This window comes from Clinocottus analis, unplaced genomic scaffold (assembly GCF_023055335.1).
Source record: "Clinocottus analis isolate CAN_PGR_092001 unplaced genomic scaffold, fCliAna1.0.p SCAF_52, whole genome shotgun sequence".
NCBI classification, from domain to species: Eukaryota; Metazoa; Chordata; class Actinopteri; order Perciformes; family Cottidae; genus Clinocottus; species Clinocottus analis.
The window spans coordinates 439227-466726 of NW_027176210.1; the positions used below are offsets into that span (position 1 = coordinate 439227).

At 45.3% G+C, this 27500-nt stretch overlaps 1 protein-coding gene across 5 annotated transcripts in view; it reads right to left on the reverse strand.

The window, feature by feature from the left end:
* The window catches only part of eipr1 (EARP complex and GARP complex interacting protein 1), an 85210-nt gene that overhangs the window by 4702 nt on the left and 53008 nt on the right, over positions 1 to 27500 (reverse strand). For 2 of the 5 annotated variants that reach the window (XM_068601606.1, XM_068601609.1), the window contains 3 exons: positions 24687 to 24854; positions 19697 to 19864; positions 14996 to 15430 (listed from right to left, as the gene is read on the reverse strand). In XM_068601606.1, the coding sequence (XP_068457707.1) occupies positions 15256 to 15430; positions 19697 to 19864; positions 24687 to 24854 (511 nt within the window). In that variant the 3' untranslated portion in view covers positions 14996 to 15255. Of the gene's footprint in view, positions 1 to 6271; positions 6345 to 7967; positions 8250 to 14995; positions 15431 to 19696; positions 19865 to 24686; positions 24855 to 27500 lie in introns of those variants that run through there. The other 3 variants (XR_011080051.1, XM_068601607.1, XR_011080052.1) reach the window with 3 other exon arrangements.

Consider the following 27500-nt stretch of genomic DNA (forward strand, 5'->3'; position numbering starts at 1 on the left):
TGTGTTCACAGGAACAATGATGCTAACGGCGTTGCTGTGTTTACAGGAACGATGATGCTAACGGCGCTGCTGTGTTTACAGGAACGATGATGCTAACGGCGCTGCTGTGGTTACAGGAACGATGATGCTAACGGCGCTGCTGTGGTTACAGGAACGATGATGCTAACAGCGCTTTTGTGTTTACAGGAACGATGATGCTAACGGTGCTGCTGTGTTCACAGGAACAATGATGCTAACGGTGCTGCTGTGTTTACAGGAACGATGATGCTAACGGTGCTGCTGTGTTTACAGGAACGATGATGCTAACGGTGCTGCTGTGTTTACAGGAACGATGATGCTAACGGTGCTGCTGTGTTTACAGGAACGATGATGCTAACGGTGCTGCTGTGTTCACAGGAACGATGATGCTAACGGTGCTGCTGTGTTCACAGGAACAATGATGCTAACGGTGCTGCTGTGTTCACAGGAACAATGATGCTAACGGTGCTGCTGTGTTTACAGGAACAATGATGCTAACGGTGCTGCTGTGTTCACAGGAACAATGATGCTAACGGTGCTGCTGTGTTCACAGGAACAATGATGCTAACGGCGCTGCTGTGTTCACAGGAACAATGATGCTAACGGTGCTGCTGTGTTCACAGGAACGATGATGCTAACGGTGCTGCTGTGTTCACAGGAACGATGATGCTAACGGCGCTGCTGTGTTTACAGGAACGATGATGCTAACGGTGCTGCTGTGTTTACAGGAACAATGATGCTAACGGTGCTGCTGTGTTCACAGGAACGATGATGCTAACGGTGCTGCTGTGTTTACAGGAACGATGATGCTAACGGTGCTGCTGTGTTCACAGGAACGATGATGCTAACGGTGCTGCTGTGTTCACAGGAACGATGATGCTAACGGTGCTGCTGTGTTCACAGGAACGATGATGCTAACGGTGCTGCTGTGTTTACAGGAACGATGATGCTAACGGCGCTGCTGTGTTTACAGGAACGATGATGCTAACGGCGCTGCTGTGGTTACAGGAACGATGATGCTAACGGCGCTGCTGTGGTTACAGGAACGATGATGCTAACAGCGCTTTTGTGTTTACAGGAACGATGATGCTAACGGTGCTGCTGTGTTTACTGGAACGATGATGCTAACGGCGCTGCTGTGTTCACAGGAACAATGATGCTAATGGTGCTGCTGTGTTTACAGGAACAATGATGCTAACGGTGCTGCTGTGTTCACAGGAACAATGATGCTAACGGTGCTGCTGTGTTCACAGGAACAATGATGCTAACGGTGCTGCTGTGTTTACAGGAACAATGATGCTAACGGTGCTGCTGTGTTCACAGGAACAATGATGCTAACGGTGCTGCTGTGTTCACAGGAACAATGATGCTAACGGCGCTGCTGTGTTCACAGGAACAATGATGCTAACGGTGCTGCTGTGTTCACAGGAACGATGATGCTAACGGTGCTGCTGTGTTCACAGGAACGATGATGCTAACGGCGCTGCTGTGTTTACAGGAACGATGATGCTAACGGTGCTGCTGTGTTTACAGGAACAATGATGCTAACGGTGCTGCTGTGTTCACAGGAACGATGATGCTAACGGTGCTGCTGTGTTTACAGGAACGATGATGCTAACGGTGCTGCTGTGTTCACAGGAACGATGATGCTAACGGTGCTGCTGTGTTCACAGGAACAATGATGCTAACGGCGCTGCTGTGTTCACAGGAACAATGATGCTAACGGTGCTGCTGTGTTCACAGGAACGATGATGCTAACGGCGCTGCTGTGGTTACAGGAACGATGATGCTAACGGCGCTGCTGTGGTTACAGGAACGATGATGCTAACAGCGCTTTTGTGTTTACAGGAACGATGATGCTAACGGTGCTGCTGTGTTTACTGGAACGATGATGCTAACGGCGCTGCTGTGTTCACAGGAACAATGATGCTAATGGTGCTGCTGTGTTTACAGGAACAATGATGCTAACGGTGCTGCTGTGTTTACTGGAACAATGATGCTAACGGCGCTGCTGTGTTCACAGGAACAATGATGCTAACGGTGCTGCTGTGTTTACTGGAACAATGATGCTAACGGCGCTGCTGTGTTCACAGGAACAATGATGCTAACGGTGCTGCTGTGTTTACAGGAACAATGATGCTAACGGTGCTGCTGAGTTTACAGGAACGATGATGCTAACGGCGCTGCTATGTTCACAGGAACAATGATGCTAACGGTGCTGCTGTGTTTACAGGAACGATGATGCTAACAGCGTAGTAGCTAGATAGATATGTACTTTACTCTACCGAGTAGAGCACGGCAGCGTGAATAAGACGACAGACACCTTTGATGTTCACGTCACGGTGTCTCACCTCAGTCACCAGAGGAAGTAACAAAGGACATATGGTCGGTCTGGGCATAAATATGACGTCATAAAATTATACGACTGGCATGAAAACAAATTTAAAGTACATGAAAATACAACTCACCATTACGCTGAATTAGTTTGAGCCTTGAGCTGGTTTCTGAGCAATGAACCGGTCTCACCTCGGGGTGACGGCGACACCGACACGTGTTCTTTGAGACAGGGTGTTGGCAATGGAAACAGGGCTTCACAGCTTTCTTTGACCATCAGGATATTCTGAATTGATCATTGTTGAGTTTCATAGTTGGGCAACATGTCACGTGACCTCCTGTGTCAAGAGGCTCAGACGCACGCAGAGATGTAGCCGGTCATTTTTCAAAATAAAACATCTTTCCAACCTTAATAATCAATAACAAATATTTTCCTTCATTCTTTCTGTGCGGCCCGGTACTAAAGGATCACTGTTCTAACTAATCACATTAATTTTATGAATCCAGGAGTCAGTCTGTGGCAAAGGTTGTGAAATAGAGCACAATTACTCTTGTGACCCCTATAACAACAAGCTTTGGCGGCCATGTTGGGGTCCATGCACGGTATTGTTTTGCTGTGTTTTATGCCGCTCTTCTTAAGAAATGACTATTATATCCTGAAGGAGACACAGTTTCAGATCAAAACGGCGTCTTGTGATTATTGCACTGTGCCTTATTGTTGGATGTGGATCTAATGATTCAGAATATTATCAGCTCAACAAGACAGGCTCGTACTTCAACTTGTCCAGCTTCTCACATGATGCATCTAACTTACTTCTGTTTCACTCTTGTATGAGCGTTAGGACTGTTCTCATGTGTTTCTGTTGATACATCGGGTTGTGGGCACGTTTCCATTCACACTCTCTCGTCAATAATCTCCTTTTGCTTTTTCGAGTGAAAATCAATGTCTTTCACTTGCGCAAAGGAACTGTGGATGGAAACTTGGGAGGAAGCCATGAATATGGCAACTCCGTGGGGCGATGTCTGCCTTTACTCTGTGATTCATTTCAAGGTAAAATAAAACACTGGCTACATGGGAACAGCTCTCAGCACGGCAGCCAAACAGTCACTGCTGGTCCTGAATGAGCTGGAAGCGGCTTCATCCAGACACTCGTCCTGGAGCCAGAGACAGCTGTGAGACTACGGAGAATAGTATGAACCCAGACACGGAGAACAGTATGAACCCAGACACGGAGAATAGTATGAACCCAGACACGGGGAACAGTATGAACCCATACACGGAGAACAGTATGAACCCAGACACGGAGAACAGTATGAACCCATACACGGAGAACAGTATGAACCCATACACGGAGAATAGTATGAACCCAGACACGGAGAATAGTATGAACCCAGACACGGAGAATAGTATGAACCCAGACACGGAGAATAGTATGAACCCAGACACGGAGAACAGTATGAACCCGACACAGAGAATAGTATGAACCCAGACACGGAGAATAGTATGAACCCAGACACGGAGAACAGTATGAACCCAGACACGGAGAACAGTATGAACCCAGACATGGGGCGCTGGATGTTCAGATGTTTGTTTTATTTACACAACAAGCATAACGCATAAATAGTTGTTAATGTCCCATGATCGATAGCGGAAATGAAAACTGTTTTACAGGAATGTAACCGGGCTATGTGATGATGGTAACTCGGGGTAACGAGACTCAAGCCAAGCCGCCTTTCTGCCGCAACTGGTTGCGAAAATCGAAAAATGAGTTAACCGCATAACGTGTCAAGCGAATAAAATCAGGGAAACAAGCGTTACGCTTTTGGTTTGAATTCGGCAGAAGCCAGCAGACTTTTGTACGCCTTGAAACTTTCCTGTGTGTAAAAACTGGTCTCCAGTACGACGCGAGATCCATTGCCTCCACTGGCGGCAGGCGATTTCCGTCTAACTGCTCATCTTGAATCAGGAAAGGATCGATTCCAACCGCTGAAATCTTTCTTTGGTAACGCAGAAGGACATGAGGTTGCAGGGCTCTCGCATAATTAGCGGACAATCTAGGTCAACTTATTCTGACATTTAATAAGTGGACCCCAAGATGAAGTCACCAGTCACTTCCATCACGAGTCAATCAAGCTCACACACACACACACACACACACACACACACACACACACACACACACACACACACACAACCTGCAGCGGAAACAGAACATTCAGTCTGAATTAGCACAAAACATTTAAAACACTCTTTCGCGTCATCAGGTGAGCTGCTGGTCCCTCGCTGAGCGCCTTCACCTCATAATGATGAATGACACCAGGTCAGAGAAATAAAACCCAGCAATCAACTCAAACCACCAACATTTGGAAAATCCGTCATTAATTCATCACGGAGCTCCGAGCCGATCGGCTGCGGCTAAATTGGTTTTAATGGATTTCACGGGGTGCAGTTCACGGCCTCTGAGTGACAAAGAGGTCTGAGTCTCAGTGGCGTGCGCTCTGCCTCACACACACACACACACACACACACACACACACACTGGAGGACTCACACACTGGAGCGGGACACATACTCACACACACTGGAGGACATACACTCACACTGGAGGACACACACTGGAGCACACACACACTGGAGGACTCACACACACTGGAGGACACAAACACACTGGAGGACTCACACACACACTACAGGACTCACACTGGAGGACTCACACTGGAGGACTCACACACACTGGAGGACACAAACACACTGGAGGACTCACACGCACACTACAGGACTCACACTGGAGGACTCACACTGGAGGACTCACACACACTGGAGGACATACACTCACACTGGAGGACACACACTGGAGTACACACACACTGGAGGACTCACACACACACTAGAGGACTCACACTGGAGGACTCACACACACTGGAGGACATACACACTGGAGGACTCACACACACACTAGAGGACTCACACTGGAGGACTCACACACACTGGAGTACACACACACTGGAGGACTCACACACACACTGGAGGACACACACTGGAGGACTCACACACACTGGAGGACATACACTCACACTGGAGGACACACACTGGAGTACACACACACTGGAGGATTCACACACACACTAGAGGACTCACACTGGAGGACTCACACACACACTGGAGGACTCACACACACTGGAGGACTCACACTGGAGCAGGAGGCTGACGTTGGGAGCGTCTCGAGAGGTTCACACAGAGAGAACTTATGCAAATCAATAAAGAGGTTTGATTCTTTCTTTCTTTTTTTTTAGAAAAGTGTCATTTTGCTCTGTGAGGGTCCCTGAACGCACCCTGAAATAAGACCCTGAACGCACCCTGAATAAAGAACCTGAATAAAGACCCTGAACGCACCCTGAATAAAGACCCTGAACGCACCCTGAATAAAGAACCTGAATAAAGAACCTGAACGCACCCTGAATAAAGAACCTGAACGCACCCTGAATAAAGAACCTGAACGCACCCTGAATAGAGACCCTGAACGCACCCTGAATAAAGACCCCGAACGCACCCTGAATAAAGACCCTGAACGCACCCTGAATAGAGACCCTGAACGCACCCTGAATAAAGACCCTGAACGCACCCTGAATAAAGACCCTGAACGCACCCTGAATAAAGAACCTGAACGCACCCTGAATAAAGACCCTGAACGCACCCTGAATAAAGAACCTGAATAAAGACCCTGAACGCACCCTGAATAAAGAACCTGAATAAAGACCCTGAACGCACCCTGAATAAAGACCCTGAACGCACCCTGAATAGAGACCCTGAACGCACCCTGAATAAAGACCCTCCTGTAAGCCCTCATGGCTTACGGGTCTCTGCTCGGCCTCCCAGAGCAGTTTATCTGCTGCAGCGAGAGCACAATAAGTAGCTTACCACACAAGAGCTTTTCCCCGACTACAGGACGTCGTGCTAAGTAGCTCCTCCAGAACATCAGTGATGGACCGAGCTTCATGGAGGAGAGAGAGAGAGAGAGAGAGAGAGAGAGAGAGAGAGAGAGAGAGAGAAGAGAGAGAGAGAGAGAGAGAGAGAGAGAGAGAGAGAGAGAGAGAGAGAGAGAGAGTTCATCCCTGCACATTTAAATGGTTGGTTTGTTCTGGGGCTGCACAGCAGAGCTCATCTCTGATACCTGCTCACATGCAGGAGCACCTGTCTGCAGCTGCAGCTCCTTCCCTTCCGGCTCAGCGGTTACAGGGTTAAGTTAGTAGGGAGGTCCGTCTGTAGCACTGCATGCACTTCACCAGGCTTCCCTCTTCCTCCAAACACACATGATCCTCAACTTCTATGTTTGTGATGACATCATGAGCACAAAGCCTTCTCCAGCCCCTCACCTGAGCTTTAAGGCGTTTGAGCTGCGACCCAAAGGGGGCGTGGCCTGAAGCAGAGGACCTTCTGCAAAGTAGTTTGACTGAAGCGCGTCTCAACTACCAGGACGCTCTGAAGGTCTGTCAAGAGATGTCCTCACTCTGAAGGTCTGGAACTCAAACAGTCCTCACAAAGACCGCTATAAAGGACACACACACACACACACACACACACACACACACACACACACACACACACACACACCGTGTGGACGTTCTCTCCCCCAGCGCCTTGAGGGACCTCTGACGTCTCTTCGGCTGCTATCAGCCTCTCTTTCCTTTCTTTGTCTTCTTCCTGTGGAGCAGCGTGTTTGTGCATAATTTACATTTCAAGGGTTCAAATGAACTCCTCCATTCAAATGAGTCAAAGTCTACGAGGTAATAATCACCTGGAACCCACGCTCCCTCACACACACACACACACACACACACACACACACACACACACACACACTCACACACACACACTCACAAATACACTCACACACGCACACACTCACACACTCACACACCACACACACACTCACACACACTCACACACTCACACACACACACACACACACACACACACACACACACTCACACACACACACACTCACACACACACACACTCACACACACACACACACACGCTCACACTCACACACACTCACAAACACACACACACACACACACTCACACACACACACACACACACACACTCACACACACACACACACACTCACACACACACTCACACACACACACACTCACACACACTCACACACTCACACACACACACACTCACACACACACACACACTCACACTCTCACACACACTCACACACACACACACACACACACACCCCAGGTGGCACCAACATGAATAAATAATTAAATGAAATGTATTTTTTTAAATTTCATTGTCTTATTTCATTTTCTCAGCAGCTGCATTCCTCCTCCCTTTGAGCACGACCGGGTTGACCCTCGGGTACAATCGCTCAAGACGTTACGTAAACACTGTTGTGTTGTAGAAGTGTGTACTTCCTGTCAGACGTCTCGTGTGGCGCGATGAAGTAAAGATAATAAAACATATGAAACAGCGTCACACAACGACAGAACAAATGAATATAGACTCCTGATCTCTGTTAGGTTCCGTTCCTCAAGCTCTCCTTAAGCATCTTGTCATCAAACAGATTCATGTGTATAATAAGTCCTCTTACTTCCCGCCACGTGAATATTGCAGTCCGCTTCACGCGAGAGCTTCAGGGGTCGCGTGAGGCGGCCGCCGGCCACAACACGCCGTCGCCTCTTGTTCCAGGTCACGGCTTCATGTCCGAGGAGGCCGGCACGTGGAGCGCCCGCGGTCACGTGACCTGGTGCCAACGCGCTGAGTAGACGCTCGCCACTAACCCGTGACGACAGTCCCAGAGACGCCGAGGCTTCTTTCTGAAGTCTTGTCTCACTGCGGCGCTTTGAGAGAGCGGAAGCCGCCAGGCGAGCCGGAGGAGCTGCAGAGGAACCAAAGCCCCGGATGAATAGTGTGTCCTTCTTCTCTGAACGGGATTGAAGCTGGTGGTTATCCTGAGAGCAAGATGCTCCAAAGCCACGCCCCCAAAAGCATCGATATGACCGCAAACAGGAACATGGTTATTGCTTCACAGCTGTGTGGAATATTACGCTGACGAGCAGCATTTGATGTATTGATGCTGTCGGAGTAAAAAGAGAATTCAACAACTTCAACAAAAGAAGTTTTGAAAAAGTGAAGATTCAATATTTACAATGAATGGCAACACTCAGAAGAGAATCATAACCCAATAATATTCATAATATTAATCAAAAAATCTAAATCAATTCAGTTTCAATTCAATTCAGTTTATTTTTATATCCCAACATCACAAGTACAAGATTCTCCTCAGAGGGCTTTACAGTCTGTAAGCATCCTGTCCCTGAACCTCACACCGGATCAGGAACAACTCCCCAAATAAAGACAGTAAAACCCTTCACAGGAAACAGGAAGACGCTTCATAGAGCAACAGAGGAGGATCCTCTGTCCTGGGTAAATGCAGCCAAGAATGGGCCAAAATTAGAAAAAAACTTGATTAAGAATTAATGTTCCTGCATTGGTTTACATTTAAAGGTCCAATGGGATGCAGTGGCTTCTCGTGGTGTGAACCGTGCTCACGCTGCGAGGAAGCCGCGGCGTCTTTCAGAGGTTCTGTCATGAGAATCAGAACTACAGCCTTCAGGTGATGATCCTTCACCTCTCCATTGTGTCTGGTTTGTCCCTTCTGGGCTACTGTAGGCACATGACGGACTCCGTGTGGATAGAAGTGTCTTATTCTAAGCTAGAAAACAAAAATATTCTTAGTTTCAGGTAATTATACACTAATGAAAACAAAGTTATTCATATTATATTTTTGCCAATACATCCTTCACATCCCACACGCTGGCCCTTTAAGTGTGTATCTATTTCTTTATATCTATTGGGAGAGCTTTTGATTCATCACGTATAGAATGTGTTCATGGATTAAAATGTTTTCCAGTTGCAAGATGCTCTTAGCAGCATGTTAGCAGCACGTTAGCAGCATGTTAGCAGCTCTTAAATGTCTCTTACTGATAGCACCTTTGTAGTTTGACTTTACTGAAGAAATTGTACTTTCCTGATTCTTGTTGTTCTGAGTTTGTTCCCACGGTTGAATGCACTTATTGTGAGTCTCTCTGGATAAAAGCCTCAGCGAATGAAATGTAACATAAATGAAACAAAACAAATCATTCATTCTATATTTGCAGACGACAGCCGGTCCTAGATTTTGCTTTCTGAATAACCAACGCTGTGTATTACCGTGTCAGCAATAACACCTCAAAATGTCCACAATCATAATCATTGCATCAACATGAGTGTGATTTGTCCCGGCGAGCCTTCAGGAATACTAAAGAGGCGCCTTCATCGATTCACATGTAAATACTGAGCTGGCTCCAGCAGATGGATGGACTGATTGGTCCCAGTCAGTTAAATCAGCTGCTGGATATTCTGCATATTATAATCAAAATATCTTTCTCTCAGCGGCCGTTTGTCTTTCTGTTCAGAAACATGACGTCGCTCCTCTTCACGCGCTGACGTCTGTGCACGCCGCGACCTAGCCCTCTGCATCTACACCCTGATCCCTCCTCTCATGGACTGCAGGGTAACGACGTGTGTGTGTGTGTGTGTGTGTGTGTGCACGTTGGTGAGTGTGTATGAGCAGCTTCTTTGATTAGACAGCCAAATATACTCTGTATTCAGCCCCACCTGCTCCAACTGGCATAACTAATGAAGAGCCTGTGCCCCTGCTTGTGTGTGTGTGTGTGTGTGTGTGTGTGTGTGTATGTGTGTGTGTGTGTCTGATGCATAGAGTGAAGCTGCAATTAAAAGGCCTGTCCGTGGTGTCTGCCATAACAGAGGCTTGGACTGTCACTATCGACCAGCCTCACACACACTGTACAGAGAGGGGGGGGGGGGGGGGGGGGGTAGCAGGTGACAGAAAGAATAGGACAAGGAAGAAGAGAATGAGAAGGTGGCAGTAAAGAAAGTTCATTTGGTTTTGCGTCCGGTCAACACATGAAGGTCTGTTGGTGTCAGCTGGACGGAACGGCTGCTGCTCTGCAGCTCATAGGAGGCTGAGACCAAAAATAGATCAAAATGGAGAGCCACTGCTGGACTGGAGTGACAAGAAACCATGATAGGTCCTGATAGGTCCTGATATGGCCGGATAGGTCCTGATAGGTCCTGATATGGCCGGATAGGTCCTGATAGGTCCTGATATGGCCGGATAGGTCCTGATAGGTCCTGATATGGCCGGATAGGTCATGATAGGGCCTGATAGGGCCTGATAGGTCATGATAGGGCCAGATAGGTCATGATAGGGCCAGATAGGGCCTGATAGGTCATGATAGGGCATGATAGGGCCGGATACGGCGTGATAGGTCCTGATAAGGCCAGATAGGGCCGGATAGGGCTTCATAGGGCCTGGTAAGGCCTGATAGGGCCGGATAGGACCCGATAGGACTGATAGGGCCGGATATTGTTGGATAGGGCCTAATAGGGCCTGATTGGTCCTGATTGGTCAGTATTGTTTTCTCAGCTTGTTCTGCTGCCCTGGGTATAGTGAAGTTTGAAGTAAAAAATCATCAGATTTAACAGTTTAATGCAGCACTAAGCTAAACATTATACACTATACTATACCAGAGGTGGCCAACACGGTGGCACCTTGTCGCCCGCAGGGACCACGTAAGTCATCCGAAAGACGTGTTCAAAAAATCGCCCAAAAAATTGAGCTTCGTCAAAAAAAGAAAAGAAATCATCAACCGACCATCATCGTGCTTTTCACAATGGGATTTGCTGCTTTAAGCTCAGCTATCAGTCTAAAAGCCTCACAGTTCATTTATGTGCGGGTCAAGACAAACAAGAGGCTGCAGCCTGGAGCTCCATGAACGGACGTTTCTGACTTGGCATATCAAGGTTCTGTGGGCGCAAGAGGAAATGCTGAGCCGTTAATAAGTTGCTTTGCTTTGCGCGACTCGCTGATTTTTGGCATTTTGCCAAAAGCCGATCTTTATGAGCTCTCTTTGAGGTCTTTTCTGCTGTTGCGTCTTTCATCAGAAAACAGACCTCTGTATCAAATCTACAACCCGTTTTAACAAGATTTATTGAGGAAAGCAGCTCACTGAGCCACAAATACTGATACAACCTGATGGCTCACACATCTGCACTCATTCCGTTTTGTTTTGTCAAAAAATAGCTTATTGTTTTGCACAATAAGATATTAGTAGTAACTAAAGATTAGTTATGTGTTGCACAGATATAACTTTATTTTCATTTTTCTAACAAAGTGATAACATTTATTTTTTCCCTTCATCATTGTTGTGGAAATTGTAAATAATTATTGTGAGGAATAATTACCATTGATATGTGATCAGTCACTTCACATATATTAATATTAAAAGGTGATCTGAGGAACATTGTTGTTCAGGAAGTTTGTATCAAACAAGTAGCCCTTCGGATTATTTTGTACCTCGAAGTAGCTCTCGGTTCCAAAAAGGTTGGTGGCCGACTATACTATGTACTATACTATACACTATAAACTATACTAATAACTATACTATACACTATAAACTATACTATTAACTATACGATACACTATAAACTATACTATTAACTATACTATACACTATAAACTATACTATGTACTATACTATACACTATAAACTATACTATTAACTATACTATACACTATAAACTATACTATTAACTATACGATACACTATAAACTATACTATTAACTATACTATACACTATAAACTATACTATTAACTATACTATGCACTATAAACTATACTATTAACTATACTATACACTATAAACTATACTATTAACTATACTATACACTATAAACTATACTATTAACTATACGATACACTATAAACTATTAACTATACTATACACTATAAACTATACTATTAACTATACTATGCACTATAAACTATACTATTAACTATACTATACACTATAAACTATACTATTAACTATACTATACACTATAAACTATACTATTAACTATACTATGCACTATAAACTATACTATTAACTATACTATACACTATAAACTATACTATTAACTATACTATACACTATAAACTATACGATACACTATAAACTATACTATTAACTATACTATACACTATAAACTATACTATTAACTATACTATACACTATAAACTATACTATTAACTATACAATACACTATAAACTATACTAATAACTATACTATACACTATAAACTATACTATTAACTATACGATACACTATAAACTATACTATTAACTATACTATACACTATAAACTATACTATGTACTATACTATACACTATAAACTATACTATTAACTATACTATGCACTATAAACTATACTATTAACTATACTATACACTATAAACTATACTAATAACTATACTATACACTATAAACTATACTAATAACTATACTATACACTATAAACTATACTATTAACTATACGATACACTATAAACTATACTATTAACTATACTATACACTATAAACTATACTATTAACTATACTATACACTATAAACGATACTATTAACTATACTATGCACTATAAACTATACTATTAACTATACTATACACTATAAACTATACTATTAACTATACTATACACTATAAACTATACTATTAACTATACTATGCACTATAAACTATACTATTAACTATACTATACACTATAAACTATACTATAAACTATACCATACACTATAAACTATACTATACACTATAAACTATATACTATACTATAAACTATACACTATAAACTAGACTATAAACTATACACTATACTATAAACTATATACTATACACTATGAACTATACTATAAACTATACACAATGAACTATACTATGTACTATACTATACACTATAAACTATACTGTTAACTATACTATACACTATAAACTATACTATTAACTATACTATGCACTATAAACTATACTATACACTATAAACTATACTATACACTATACTATACACTATAAACTATACTATAAACTATACACTATACTATGTACTATACTATGCACTATAAACTATACTATTAACTATACTATGCACTATACTATACACTATACACTATACTATACACTATAAACTATACTATACACTATACTATACACTATAAACTATACTATACACTATAAACTATACTATACACTATACTATACACTATAAACTATACTATACACTATAAACTATACTATACACTATACTATACACTATAAACTATACTATACACTATAAACTATACTATACACTATACTATACACTATAAACTATACTATAAAATATACACTATACTATACACTATAAACTATACTATTAACTATACTATGCACTATACTATACACTATAAACTATACTATACACTATAAACTATACTATAAAATATACACTATACTATACACTATAAACTATACTATGCACTATACTATACACTATAAACTATACTATAAACTATACTATACACTATAAACTATACTATAAAATATACACTATACTATACACTATAAACTATACTATGCACTATACTATACACTATAAACTATACTATAAACTATACTATACACTATAAACTATACTATAAACTATACTATACACTATAAACTATACTATTAATTATACACTATACTATAAACTACACACTATAAACTAAACCATACACTATAAACTATGCTATACACTATAAACTATATACTATACTATAAACTATACACTATAAACCAGACTATAAACTATACACTATACTATAAACTATAAACTATACACTATAAACTAGACTATAAACTATACACTATACTATAAACTATACACTATAAACTATACTATACACTATAAACTATACTATTAATTATACACTATACTATAAACTACACACTATAAACTAAACCATACACTATAAACTATGCTATACACTATAAACTATATACTATACTATAAACTATACACTATAAACCAGACTATAAACTATACACTATACTATAAACTATAAACTATACACTATAAACTAGACTATAAACTATACACTATACTATAAACTATAAACTATACACTATAAACTATACACAATGAACTATACACTATATTATACACTATACAATATAGTGTATAGTATAGTGTAAAGTTTACACTATACACGATATTATGTACTATACATTACACTATACTATACACTATAAACTATACTAGACCATATTATTTACTCTACACCACATTATATTATACACTATAGACTATACTATACACTATATTATATATTATACACTACAATATATTATACTCTATAGACTATACACTATATTATACACTATACTATATTATACAATAGAGACTATACTAAACACTATATTATATATTATACACTACACTATATTATACTCTATACACTACACTATATTATACTCTATAGACTACACTATATTATATACTATATTATACTCTATAGACTACACTATATTATACACTATATTATACTCTATACACTACACTATATTATACTCTATAGACTACACTATATTATACTCTATACACTACACTATATTATATACTATACACTACACTATATTATATACTATACCCAGACAGGAAACACTTACAGATTAAAGATGATCTTTTAATTATAATAATATTTATTTTCTCAAATATTGTGTATTCACTTGCCAGTATTATAGTAGTACAGATGATAACATGAATACCAACAAATAGGATTCAGGCAAAATATCATAATAGTATATTCATGCATAAAATGACTTTTTATAACAGGATGAATGTTTCTTCCACGAGTCATAAAGCGCCAAAACACTTTTATTGTTTCAGAGGAACATATGAGCTACAAGTTATCTACATCACACACTCACACACACACACACACACACACACACACACACACACACACACACACACACCCGGCCTCAGAGCAGGATGCGGTACTTGAGGGCGCGCGGCACTCGGTTGATGACGAGTCGTCCGTCGTAGCTGAGCGAGGCGAACAGCCAGGGGTCAGCTGACGACCACTCGGCCGCGTACACGCTGTCCTCGTGCTCCTCGTAGGTCGACACCACGCTGTCCTGCAGCGGCTCCTTACCCCTGCACCACACACACACACACACACACACACACACACACACACACACACACACACACACACACACACACACATCGTCTTTAACCGTTTCATCCCCAGTGACTGATGGAATACGTTTGTGTTATTACATTTAAAATAAATCATTAAATTGGAGTGGCCCAGTGGGGTATAAATGTTTAAACTTGAAGATTGAATTGGTCCGTGAGCTTAAAATCAAAAGTCAAATCAGATTGAGGATTTGGAAAATCATGACACTGCAAGTAAAAATGCGTGGAATGTTCTTAATGATGTTTGATATTTCGCATGGTGTGAATCCTCGAGGTGAGCAGGTCATGTATTTCATTTAACACAGAAACCGTTCATAACAATGACTTCAGCATCATTGTTTCCATTTCTGCTCACTCGCCTGCAGTTTCCCTTTCCTTTCCTTTCCTTTCCTTTCCTTTCCTTTCCTTTCCTTACAGGCGCTGCTGCGCTCCTCGGTGCATCACCGCTGTCAGCTGTCACTCAGCAGAGCACACCTCAAGTTGTGGATTTGTCACCTGCACGTTTACACGCTCGTGTGCACGACTGAGTGAAACCACACGGCTCACTAGCACTACTGGTGGTCACATGTATGCTGACAGACACACACACACACTCACGCACACGCACACACACACTCACAAACACACGCACGTGCACAGACACACAGACAGACACAAACACACACACACTCACGCACACACACACACACACACACACACTCACAAACACACGCACGTGCACAGACACACAGACAGACACAAACACACACACACACACACACTTACGCACATGCACACACACACACACACACTCACACCCACACACACGTGCACAGACACACAGACAGACACACACACACACACACACACACACACTCACTCACGCACATGCACAGACACAGACACACACACACACACTCACACCCACACACACGTGCACACACACACACACGCACACACACACACACACCTCCCACGGCTCCGACAATGTGACAATAAATAAGATCTTTAGAATTATGATCCAGCATTATTGCCATCACACATTTCTCCCAGACCGCTGCTGGAAGTCGTCCCGAGGGAGCCGCTGACATACATATCTGGATTTATTTCACGCGGTAACGCTTCCTTCAGACAGCCGCTGCTCCCCGGCTGCAGCCTGGAATAAAAACAGTCCTAAGTGCTGCGCTCGTAGAGATTCATTGGGGGAGAACAGGAACCAGAGTACGTGTGAGAGCACCTGATGCTACAATGCTGCGCGCACTTTTTAACATTATGTCATCGACAGGTCACCCGCTAATGGAAAATATGGTACGCTACAAATATGGTGATATTGGTCTCACTGGCCTCCAGTGATACAAAGTGACGTTGTTTATTAGGCACATGGAGCTTCAATGGATCCACTGTAATACTACTGCCATCTCGCTCACCTCCATGAAGGTGATCATTATCACAGTTTTGTTGGAGCCAACGTGTAAGATGTGCTGAATGCTCTAATCTCCTGAAATGAGCCGCTCCCTCTGGGCTTTGAGCCGCTACCACTCCGCTGAGTTTGTCTACCGGAGCTGAAAGGTGGTCTCCTGGTGGCCGGGAGGACGAAACCCGTGGATATGAATAGTGCTCTTGTTTCTGCCACTTGAGATTTAATCAAATGTCAAAGTGAAGAGTGTACAATAGTATTGTTTAGTGTGACCGCTCTGAGATTTATAACAGCAGCACTCTCACCCTCCTGTTCCCTGTTTTCCTTGTTTTACATCCAGTGGGTGCAACTTGAGTCTGCAGCGTTGTAAGGAGGCTACACAGAGACGTCCATTTGCCATCAGTCAAGATTCATATGCTGATGACCAGAGATATCCAGGCGCATTCCCGCCGCCACATGAAGCGTCTATTCAACATGAGCGTCTCAGGAGAGCCAGCGCTTGGTTTGTCTCTTCTGGGCTACTGTAGGAACACTATGCTGCCTGTGTAGAGGAGAAGCTCATGGAAACAGCAGTTTCAGGTGATTACACACTCATGAAAGTATTAAAATATGATGTTCCATTCTTTGCCCCGTGAGGGTTACAGTTGGCACCGCAACAGCTGATCGATTCAGATTGAATGCGTAGGTATCAAACCCCCGGCCCTCCCTCATAAACTGAAGTTATCTCGACATGAATAGTGCTGAAGTTGCTTTCTTATGATATGAAACCATTGAAATATGAAAGTAGGATTGACTTAAAATGTGGCGTGGCGTCTACAGCGTGGTCTGACACAGGACCCTGTCAGCCACTTCCTGTTCAGCTTGTTTCCACAGGTAGGCGTGGCCTCCATCGTCACCAGATGTCATCGCAGTTCATCACATGAGGGAATATGACCGTGACATTATGTGTTGTTTATTCTTTTCATGTTTCACCCATCTGTGCGTTTACTTCATGCCCAGAGCAGAAAAAATATGTCATACATTTGCTTGGCTATCTTTAAAATAATGAGCCTTAGAGATAGAGTAAGGACATGAGGTTCCTCTGTAGGGCTCAGCCTTAGAGATAGAGTAAGGAGATGAGGTTCATCTGTAGGGCTCAGCCTTAGAGATAGAGTAAGGAGATGAGGTTCATCTGTAGGGCTCAGCCTTAGAGATAGAGTAAGGAGATGAGGTTCATCTGTAGGGCTCAGCCTTAGAGATAGAGTAAGGAGATGAGGTTCATCTGTAGGGCTCAGCCTTAGAGATAGAGTAAGGAGATGAGGTTCCTCTGTAGGGCTCAGCCTTAGAGATAGAGTAAGGAGATGAGGTTCCTCTGTAGGGCTCAGCCTTAGAGATAGAGTAAGGAGATGAGGTTCCTCTGTAGGGCTCAGCCTTAGAGATAGAGTAAGGAGATGAGGTTCCTCTGTAGGGCTCAGCCTTAGAGATAGAGTAAGGAGATGAGGTTCCTCTGTAGGGCTCAGCCTTAGAGATAGAGTAAGGAGATGAGGTTCCTCTGTAGGGCTCAGCCTTAGAGATAGAGTAAGGAGATGAGGTTCATCTGTAGGGCTCAGCCTTAGAGATAGAGTAAGGAGATGAGGTTCCTCTGTAGGGCTCAGCCTTAGAGATAGAGTAAGGAGATGAGGTTCCTCTGTAGGGCTCAGCCTTAGAGATAGAGTAAGGAGATGAGGTTCCTCTGTAGGGCTCAGCCTTAGAGATAGAGTAAGGAGATGAGGTTCCTCTGTAGGGCTCAGCCTTAGAGATAGAGTAAGGAGATGAGGTTCCTCTGTAGGGCTCAGCCTTAGAGATAGAGTAAGGAGATGAGGTTCCTCTGTAGGGCTCAGCCTTAGAGATAGAGTAAGGAGATGAGGTTCCTCTGTAGGGCTCAGCCTTAGAGATAGAGTAAGGAGATGAGGTTCCTCTGTAGGACTCAGCCTTAGAGATAGAGTAAGGAGATGAGGTTCCTCTGTAGGGCTCAGCCTTACTCGACTCAAACACAGGAGGGAGGCGGTCTGGAGACAACGTGGTTCCACAGTTTTAACGGGTTAACTGGCAGAACTGGTCCACATCGGCCTCCATCTGTTAGTTTCTTTGTGTTCTTGTGTGACTTAGTTGTAAAGTTCTTGTTTTTGTCAAAGGATGAGAGTCTGGTGGGCGTGAGTATCGGCTTCAGTTCCAAGAGGTGAACATATTACGTTGCTTTGCTGCTGTGCTGGTACCCAAAAGTCCATCTACTGTATGTAATACACTGACTGAGGATGAGGAGAAGTAGCCCACTACAAAACACCACATCCCTTCACACAGTGCTGATTCCACATGTGCATTCAAACTAAAGAAGGGCTCCTACTGTCCAAATGCCTTACAGAGGTTTAAGGTCATTCGTGGATCACCAGGTCACAGCAGAGTTACAGCATCCAAAATCACAACCCTGTTAATGTTCAGTACGTGCGGCCATGAACGATGCTTTATACATGGGTAGAAACATCAATAATTGGCAGAGGGGCTGATGATGTACCTCTCAATTTCAATTAACTTCCCTCTTGTGTGTTCAGGATTGGTGATTATGGACTCTCCTGAAGCAGAGCGCTGAAACCCAGAGACACTTACCTGTGACCTGCTCGAGGGTCACTGTCATAACAGTTAACACCTTGAAACACTAATCATTACTCAAGTTTGGCAGCCTGGAAAAACATAACTGGTATTAAAAATACATGAAATTGGAGCTGGAATAAATTGTAAAAAAAAAAGAAGATTTAAAATAAAATAGTTGGAAGCGTTTCCTTCTCTAACTAGGCCGAGCTGCTCCTTACTTTTCCTCCTGGTGGTTGTCCTCCCCCTCGCTGAGCTCCTCATCGTCCACCAAATGCCCGAACGGCTCCGAGGAGATGGACACCATGTTGGAGAGGATGAGGCGGCTGTCGCTGCTGGCCGTCAACACCAGCTGGTCATGGCTGTGGTTGTAGCGCACGCTCCACACCCTGGGAGGAGAGACGCCATTTAAACAGTGCATCTGTGTGTGTGCGTGTGTGTGTGTGTGTGTGTGCGTGCATGCGTGTGTGCGTGCGTGCGTGTGTGCGTGCGTGTGTGTGCATGTGAGAGGAGATGTAGTACATTCAGTGCATTTATTAAGAGCCGTGTGTGGATCTTTTGTTTCCGAACAAAGGATCCACGATATACTGATATCACAATGCGGTTAGTAAAACTACACGTATGGGAAGAGCACACATGCTGAAACGCACACACACACACACACACACACACACACACACACACACACACACACACAGTCGTGCAGAGAAACTGTCTGTCTCTCTCTTTCACACACTCGTGCCCACGCAAATCATGCAGAAAATGCAGCGTTCTCACAGAGGGATTCACAGCACATTATGCCTCTCTGGGTGGAGACTGATGCCAGAAATGGAGGATTCGGTGCTTTCAGTCTATATTTGGGCTCATTCACGAGCTGATGAGCTTCATCATGAACTCCCTCATCCCGGTCTCATTTGTTGCTCTGATCCACTTTTTCAGGGCTCCACAACCTTCCTCTCTCCACTTGTGTCCCCCTCTTTCTATGTCTGTGATAGTCAACAGTGTCTCCCTCTCTCTCTCTGTGTGTGTGTGTGTGTGTGTGTGTGTGTGTGTGTGTGTGTGTGAGCCCGGGGCACAGCTCACAGTACAGCTCCCTCACAGGGAGGATTGAGGGATAACGGAGGCTGTTGACAGGAAATCAGCCTCGGCCACGCTGCTCCCCGCGCTCCCATAATCCGCTTCCCTGCTAAAAAATAGTCCCTAATACCCCCAGCAGCCCTGAGGCCATATCCTGGCAGCACTCCCAAAACACACACACGCACACACACACACACACACACACACACACACACACATCAAACTAAATAGAAGTGTACACACAGGACGAATATACTCAGACATATGCATTATAGAAAAGCTTGAACACACTCAAATACATGTCTCCACACATAGAGATAAGAAAGAGCAACGCGCGCACACACACACACACACGCACACACACACACACACACACACACACACACACACACACACACACACACTTATCTCCTATCTGAAGCGATCACATCTGCAGATATCAACAGTTATAGATATGTTCACTAAGTCTATCATTCTTTTGGAGATACCACCTGTGTGTGTGTGTGTGTGTGTGTGTGTGTCTCTGTGTGTGTGTGTGTGTGTGTGTTTGTCTGTGTGTGTGTGTCTGTGTATGTGTGTGTCTATGTGTGTGTGCCTTTATCTTTATGTATTGGTGTGCTGCAGCAGTAGCCCAGTTTGTCTCACACACTGATCATCTAGAGAGAGAGAGACTATGTAGTCAGCAAGACCTGGCTTCCTAGCTTCCTGGCTTCCTAGCTTCCTGGCTTCCTAGCTTCCTAGCTTCCTAGCTTCCTGGCTTCCTAGCTTCCTGGCTTCCTAGCTTCCTAGCTTCCTGGCTTCCTAGCTTCCTAGCTTCCTGGCTTCCTAGCTTCCTAGCTTCCTGGCTTCCTAGCTTCCTGGCTTCCTAGCTACCTGGCTTCCTAGCTTCCTAGCTTCCTGGCTTCCTAGCTTCCTAGCTTCCTAGCTTCCTAGCTTCCTGGCTTCCTAGCTTCCTGGCTTCCTAGCTTCCTGGCTTCCTAGCTTCCTAGCTTCCTGGCTTCCTGGCTTCCTAGCTTCCTGGCTTCCTAGCTTCCTAGCTTCCTGGCTTCCTGGCTTCCTAGCTTCCTGGCTTCCTAGCTTCCTGGCTTCCTAGCTTCCTAGCTTCCTGGCTTCCTAGCTTCCTGGCTTCCTAGCTTCCTAGCTTCCTAGCTACCTGGCTTCCTAGCTTCCTGGCTTCCTGGCTTCCTGGCTTCCTAGCTTCCTAGTTTCCTGGCTTCCTAGCTTCCTGGCTTCCTAGCTACCTGGCTTCCTAGCTTCCTGGCTTCCTAGCTTCCTGGCTTCCTAGCTTCCTAGCTTCCTGGCTTCCTAGCTACCTGGCTTCCTAGCTTCCTGGCTTCCTAGCTTCTTAGCTTCCTGGCTTCCTAGCTACCTGGCTTCCTAGCTTCCTGGCTTCCTAGCTTCCTAGCTTCCTGGCTTCCTAGCTACCTGGCTTCCTAGCTTCCTAGCTTCCTGGCTTCCTAGCTTCCTGGCTTCCTGGCCTCCTGGCATCCTAGCTTCCTGGCTTCCTAGCTTCCTGGTTTCCTGGCGTCCAAGCTTCTTGGCTTCCTAGCTTCCTGGCTTCCTAGCTTCCTGGCGTCCTAGCTTCCTGGCTTCCTAGCTTCCTAGCTTCCTGGCTTCCTAGCTTCCTAGCTTCCTGGCTTCCTAGCTTCCTGGCTTCCTGGCTTCCTGGCTTCCTAGCTTCCTGGCTTCCTGGCTTCCTAGCTTCCTGGCTTCCTAGCTTCCTGGCTTCTTAGCTTCCTAGCTTCCTGGCTTCTTAGCTTCCTAGCTTCCTGGCTTCCTGGCTTCCTAGCTTCCTGTCTTCCTAGCTTCCTGGCTTCTTAGCTTCCTGGCTTCCTGGCTTCCTGGCTTCCTAGCTTCCTGGCTTCCTAGCTTCCTGGCTTCCTGGTGTCCTAGCTTTCTGGCTTCTTAGCTTCCTAGCTTCCTGGCTTCCTAGCTTCCTGGCTTCTTAGCTCCCTGGCTCCCTGGCTCCCTGGCTTCCTGGCTTCCTGGCTTCCTAGCTTCCTGGCTTCCTGGCTTCCTGGCTTCCTAGCTTCCTAGCTTCCTAGCTTCCTGGCTTCCTGGCTTCCTAGCTTCCTAGCTTCCTAGCTTCCTGGCGTCCTAGCTTCCTAGCTTCCTGGCTTCCTGGCTTCCTAGCTTCCTAGCTTCCTAGCTTCCTAGCTTCCTGGCTTCTTAGCTTCCTAGCTTCCTGGCTTCCTGGCTTCCTAGCTTCCTAGCTTCCTGGCTTCCTGGCTTCCTGGTGTCCTAGCTTCCTGGCTTCTTAGCTTCCTGGCTTCTTAGCTTCCTAGCTTCCTGGCTTCCTGGCTTCCTGGCTTCTTAGCTTCCTGGCTTCTTAGCTTCCTAGCTTCCTAGCTTCCTGGCTTCCTAGCTTCCTGGCTTCTTAGCTTCCTAGCTTCCTGGCTTCCTAGCTTCCTGGCTTCCTGGCTCCCTGGCTCCCTGGCTTCCTGGCTTCCTGGCTTCCTAGCTTCCTGGCTTCCTGGCTTCCTAGCTTCCTAGCTTCCTAGCTTCCTGGCTTCCTGGCTTCCTAGCTTCCTAGCTTCCTAGCTTCCTGGCGTCCTAGCTTCCTAGCTTCCTGGCTTCCTGGCTTCCTAGCTTCCTAGCTTCCTGGCTTCTTAGCTTCCTGGCTTCCTGGCTTCCTGGCTTCCTAGCTTCCTGGCTTCCTGGCTTCCTGGTGTCCTAGCTTCCTGGCTTCTTAGCTTCCTGGCTTCTTAGCTTCCTAGCTTCCTGGCTTCCTGGCTTCCTGGCTTCTTAGCTTCCTGGCTTCTTAGCTTCCTGGCTTCTTAGCTTCCTAGCTTCCTAGCTTCCTGGCTTCCTGGCTTCTTAGCTTCCTAGCTTCCTAGCTTCCTGGCTTCCTAGCTTCCTGGCTTCCTGGCTCCCTGGCTCCCTGGCTTCCTGGCTTCCTGGCTTCCTGGCTTCCTGGCTTCCTGGCTTCCTAGCTTCCTGGCTTCCTGGCTTCCTAGCTTCCTGGCTTCCTGGCTTCCTGGCTTCCTGGCTCCCTGGCTTCCTGGCTTCCTGGCTTCCTGGCTTCCTGGCTTCCTAGCTTCCTAGCTTCCTGGCTTCCTGGCTTCCTAGCTTCCTGGCTTCCTGGCTTCCTGGCTTCCTGGCTTCCTGGTATTCCTGGCTTCCTGGCTTCCTGGCTTCCTAGCTTCCTGGCTTCCTGGCTTCCTGGCTTCCTGCCCTGTTCAATGCTTTAATGCAGTGTCTTATACCTTTCCTGGCAGCGTTTCATTGGAAGGAGATACAGATATTCATAGAAGCAGAAAGCCATCATCATGTTTATTATTATTGCTCCTGGTTTCCTGAATGAGTCTGAATGACGCTTCGTGGTGTGTCGAGCTATTTTAAGCCTTCACGCAGAGACACAGTCAGATGTTACGTGGTGATGATCCTGTGGTATACAAAGAAAAAGTGTTGTGTCCCAACACAAGTGCAGCTGTGGGGAAACGTTGGAATGTGAAATATTAAAACATTTTAGAAAAATGTAGATTCACATTTTTTGGAATCCTTAAAATCCGTCACCTTCACTCTCATCATGAAACTGGACTTCCTCACTCATGCCAGCACACAACATGGCTCTCTGGGGAATCGAACCGGCGGTTTGAGTTCAGACATCAGCTCTGAAAGGTCTCCTCTTCTCCTCCGGACAGCTCAGGTGAATGGATTGTGTATTTTCTGGCGGCGGTCTCGGACGATGAGGTACATCAGCATGAAATGTCATGCTAATGGCCGTCCAGGGTGAATTACTCCACTAGGAATGCTCCTGCTTGGGCTTCCCATAACATTCCCATATGGATAAGTGTCATTAAGAACTGCAGAGAGCTTTGACCGCACGCTGAGCTGGAGCCATGCCAGACCAGACAGCGGCCATTTTACTTTTCTACATAACGTAGGTACATGCATGTTCAGGAACGAGCTCAATAACAACCAGAGCAGTTACTTCAGGTTGCTCATAGCTGATTTCATTTGGAATATCATGAATTTATTTTTAGCATATTTAGCAATGTTTTTGTTATAATTGTTGAAATTCTCTTTATATCCCAACAGCAATCAATAAATCAACGACTGTGACAAGAAATAAGACCCCCCTGACCCCCCCCCCCCCCCTCCTCCTCCTCCTCACCGCCCCCCTCCCCTCACCAGTGAGAGTGCTCCTCCAGGGTCTTGACGGGCTCCTGGACGTTGCGGACGTCCCAGAACTTGACCTTGCAGTCGTCTCCGCAGCTGGACAAGTAGTACTGCCGGTTGGGGTTGAAGTCCAGGTCACGCACCAACTGGCCGTGAGCGTTCTCTATACAGTAGATCTGTCTGGAGGGGGGGAGGAGCGAGGGAAGGAGGGAGGAGAGAGGAGAAGAAGGAGGAGAGGAGGAGAGGAGGGAGGAGGGTGAGGAGGAGAGCAGGGAGGAGAGGAAGGAGGAGAGGAAGGAGGAGAGGAAGGAGGAGAGGAGGGAGGAGAGGAAGGAGGAGAGGGAGGACGGAGGAGAGCAAGGAGGAGAGGAAGGAGGAGAGGAAGGAGGAGAGGAGGGAGGAGAGGAAGGAGAAGAGGGAGGACGGAGGAGAGCAAGGAGGAGAGGAAGGAGGAGAGGAAGGAGGAGAGGAGGGAGGAGAGGAAGGAGGAGAGGAAGGAGGAGAGGAGGGAGGAGAGGAAGGAGGAGAGGGAGGAGATGACAGGAGGCATGGAGGGGAAGAATTAGGATGGAGGCAGAGGAATGAGAGGAAGCAACCGGGGAGAGAAATGATAAGAGAGACATGGAAGAAAGAGAGACAGAGAGAGAGAGAGAGAGACAAACAAAAGGAGATAAGAGAGGATGATTCACAGGTCTACACACCACAACATTCCCAGGCTAAATCACCCTCCTCTTTGTGTGTGTGCGTGTGTGTGTGTGTGTGTGTGTGTGTGTGTGTCAGTGAAGGCCATGCAGGCTCAATAAAGAAGTGAATTATAAAGGCGAGCCTCATAACCGCGCAGCCTTGAGTTCCTGCTGGAGTGAAGGCGATGACATGACGGAGGAAGAGAGACGCTCGCCCTCCATCTCTCTGGCCGCCGCCTCCACCTTTCATGTTCCATACATTTCCTTATCTCCTTGTCTCCTCTCCTTGTATATACACCTCTTTTCTCCAGTGCTTCTCGCTCAGACCTTCAGACGCCTCTTCCTCCTGGTGTTTGGCTTCAGGAGCAGCTTCCTGTGCTGCTGGTTTCCTTCAGAGCCTCTTGAGCAACGGCTCCAGACCCAGAGAGCTGGAAGGCCATTTCATATAACAATCTGTTTGTATCAACCTGCAGTTGATTTGTGTTGCGCTGAACGGATTTTCACTGATAGTGGAAGTCTGGATACTTTGGATAATCACCAGAGAGATCTCCGCCTACGAGCTAAACTCAGAGTAGTACCCTTGACGTGAAACCGATACCTTTTCTTTTCTACTTCATTCAATACTTCATGTGAATGGAAGCTGTGTGTGTCTGCCCTGCGCTCCCCCAGAAGCACCACCACCCTCACGGCTTCAGCCTAGGGGCTTCTTTAGCACTTTGTCATTGTTTAAGCTGTTAGCGCGGTTAGCTGCTAGCCGCCTACTCAGACGTCTCCGCGTTGGGCGCTAGCTGCAGACGACAGCGGCTGTACGGTTGCAGCCGCTGCAGCGGAAGCTTTGTGATTGATTGGCTGAAAGCTAAACCACACAAAGGGTCTTTTCTGTGCTCGATACCGACAACAAAGATTGAACGGAGGTACCGTTTGACCGGAGAAGTTTCCGATCGGAGCCGCTGCTGGGGGTTTCGGTTGAACACTCACACACTGCCTGAAGGCAGGTGATGTGTGTGAAGGTGATCCATTCTCAAAACACAAGTGTGGAACAACAAGACGTTTGTCCAACGTGGCGGTGCGGATGGAAAGCTGCCGTGGCGCTGCAGCGTTAGCTGCCGGCTCCAGGCTGTGATTAACAAGCCACCAGGACGTCTGCACTGATCTGATGAAGCATCTTTAAAGGGTTCCATGTCCAGGGCCTTTCCTTTGCATGGCTGAAGGTTATTGGAGTTGCCATCAGTTGGTGAGTTCAGTTTCTTAAAACTGTTTTCTAAATAAAAGAGGGAGGCCGCAAATCAACTGGGTGTCAAAGAAGTAAACTCATTTGAATAAAGTGACAATTAATTAGATCTAAAGCTCTGCCTCCGCCATAAATGCAAGACGAGAGAGCAGAGAATCAGCACTTGTTCTTCCTCCACCAGCGTTTCCTCTGCAGGCGAGCAGGCTGTGCCGGCACGGTGCTGTGCAGCAGAGTGGAAAGCCTCAGCGCTACAGCCCAGCTGGATGCCAGCAGCAGCTAGCCAGCTAGCTAGTCACCCCGCTGATCACGTTAGGCAATTAACATGCTAATTAAAAACCTCATTAAAATAAAGGAGGTATAAGAGAATGACCTCGGGCAGACCGCTGGGCTTCAATTAGGTCAAGACAACTCAGGGACTCTCTCTCTCTGTGTGTGTGTGTGTGTGTGCCATCACTGGCACTGAAAACACAGTGGTTTTGAGCATAGCTTGAGCAACATGTTCTAAAGACTAATCCAACACTAAAGAGCATCAATCAGGTTTGTACTTATTAACATGTAGAAGCTTTTTATATGAAGCTTTTGTTCAACACGTCAGGTTTACAGTCAGGAGCTGAGTCCCAGTTCCCCTAATATACTATTTAGTGCATTCTCATCAGCATGAAGACAATATCTCTCTTTCTCTCTCTCTCGCTATATATATAATATATATATTAGGGCTGGGCAGATTAATGCGTTCATTTTGCGTTAATATGGCTTTAACGGCGTTAACTATTTGATCATGCGTAAACTGCATGTTGTTGTTTTTTTGCAGTGGGAGGAGCTTATCACTTTAAATCTCTCTGTAGTTCAGACCTGGCGTCTCACGGCTCCCAGCCGGCGTGAGGTCAATCAAACATGAAAAATAAATGAATA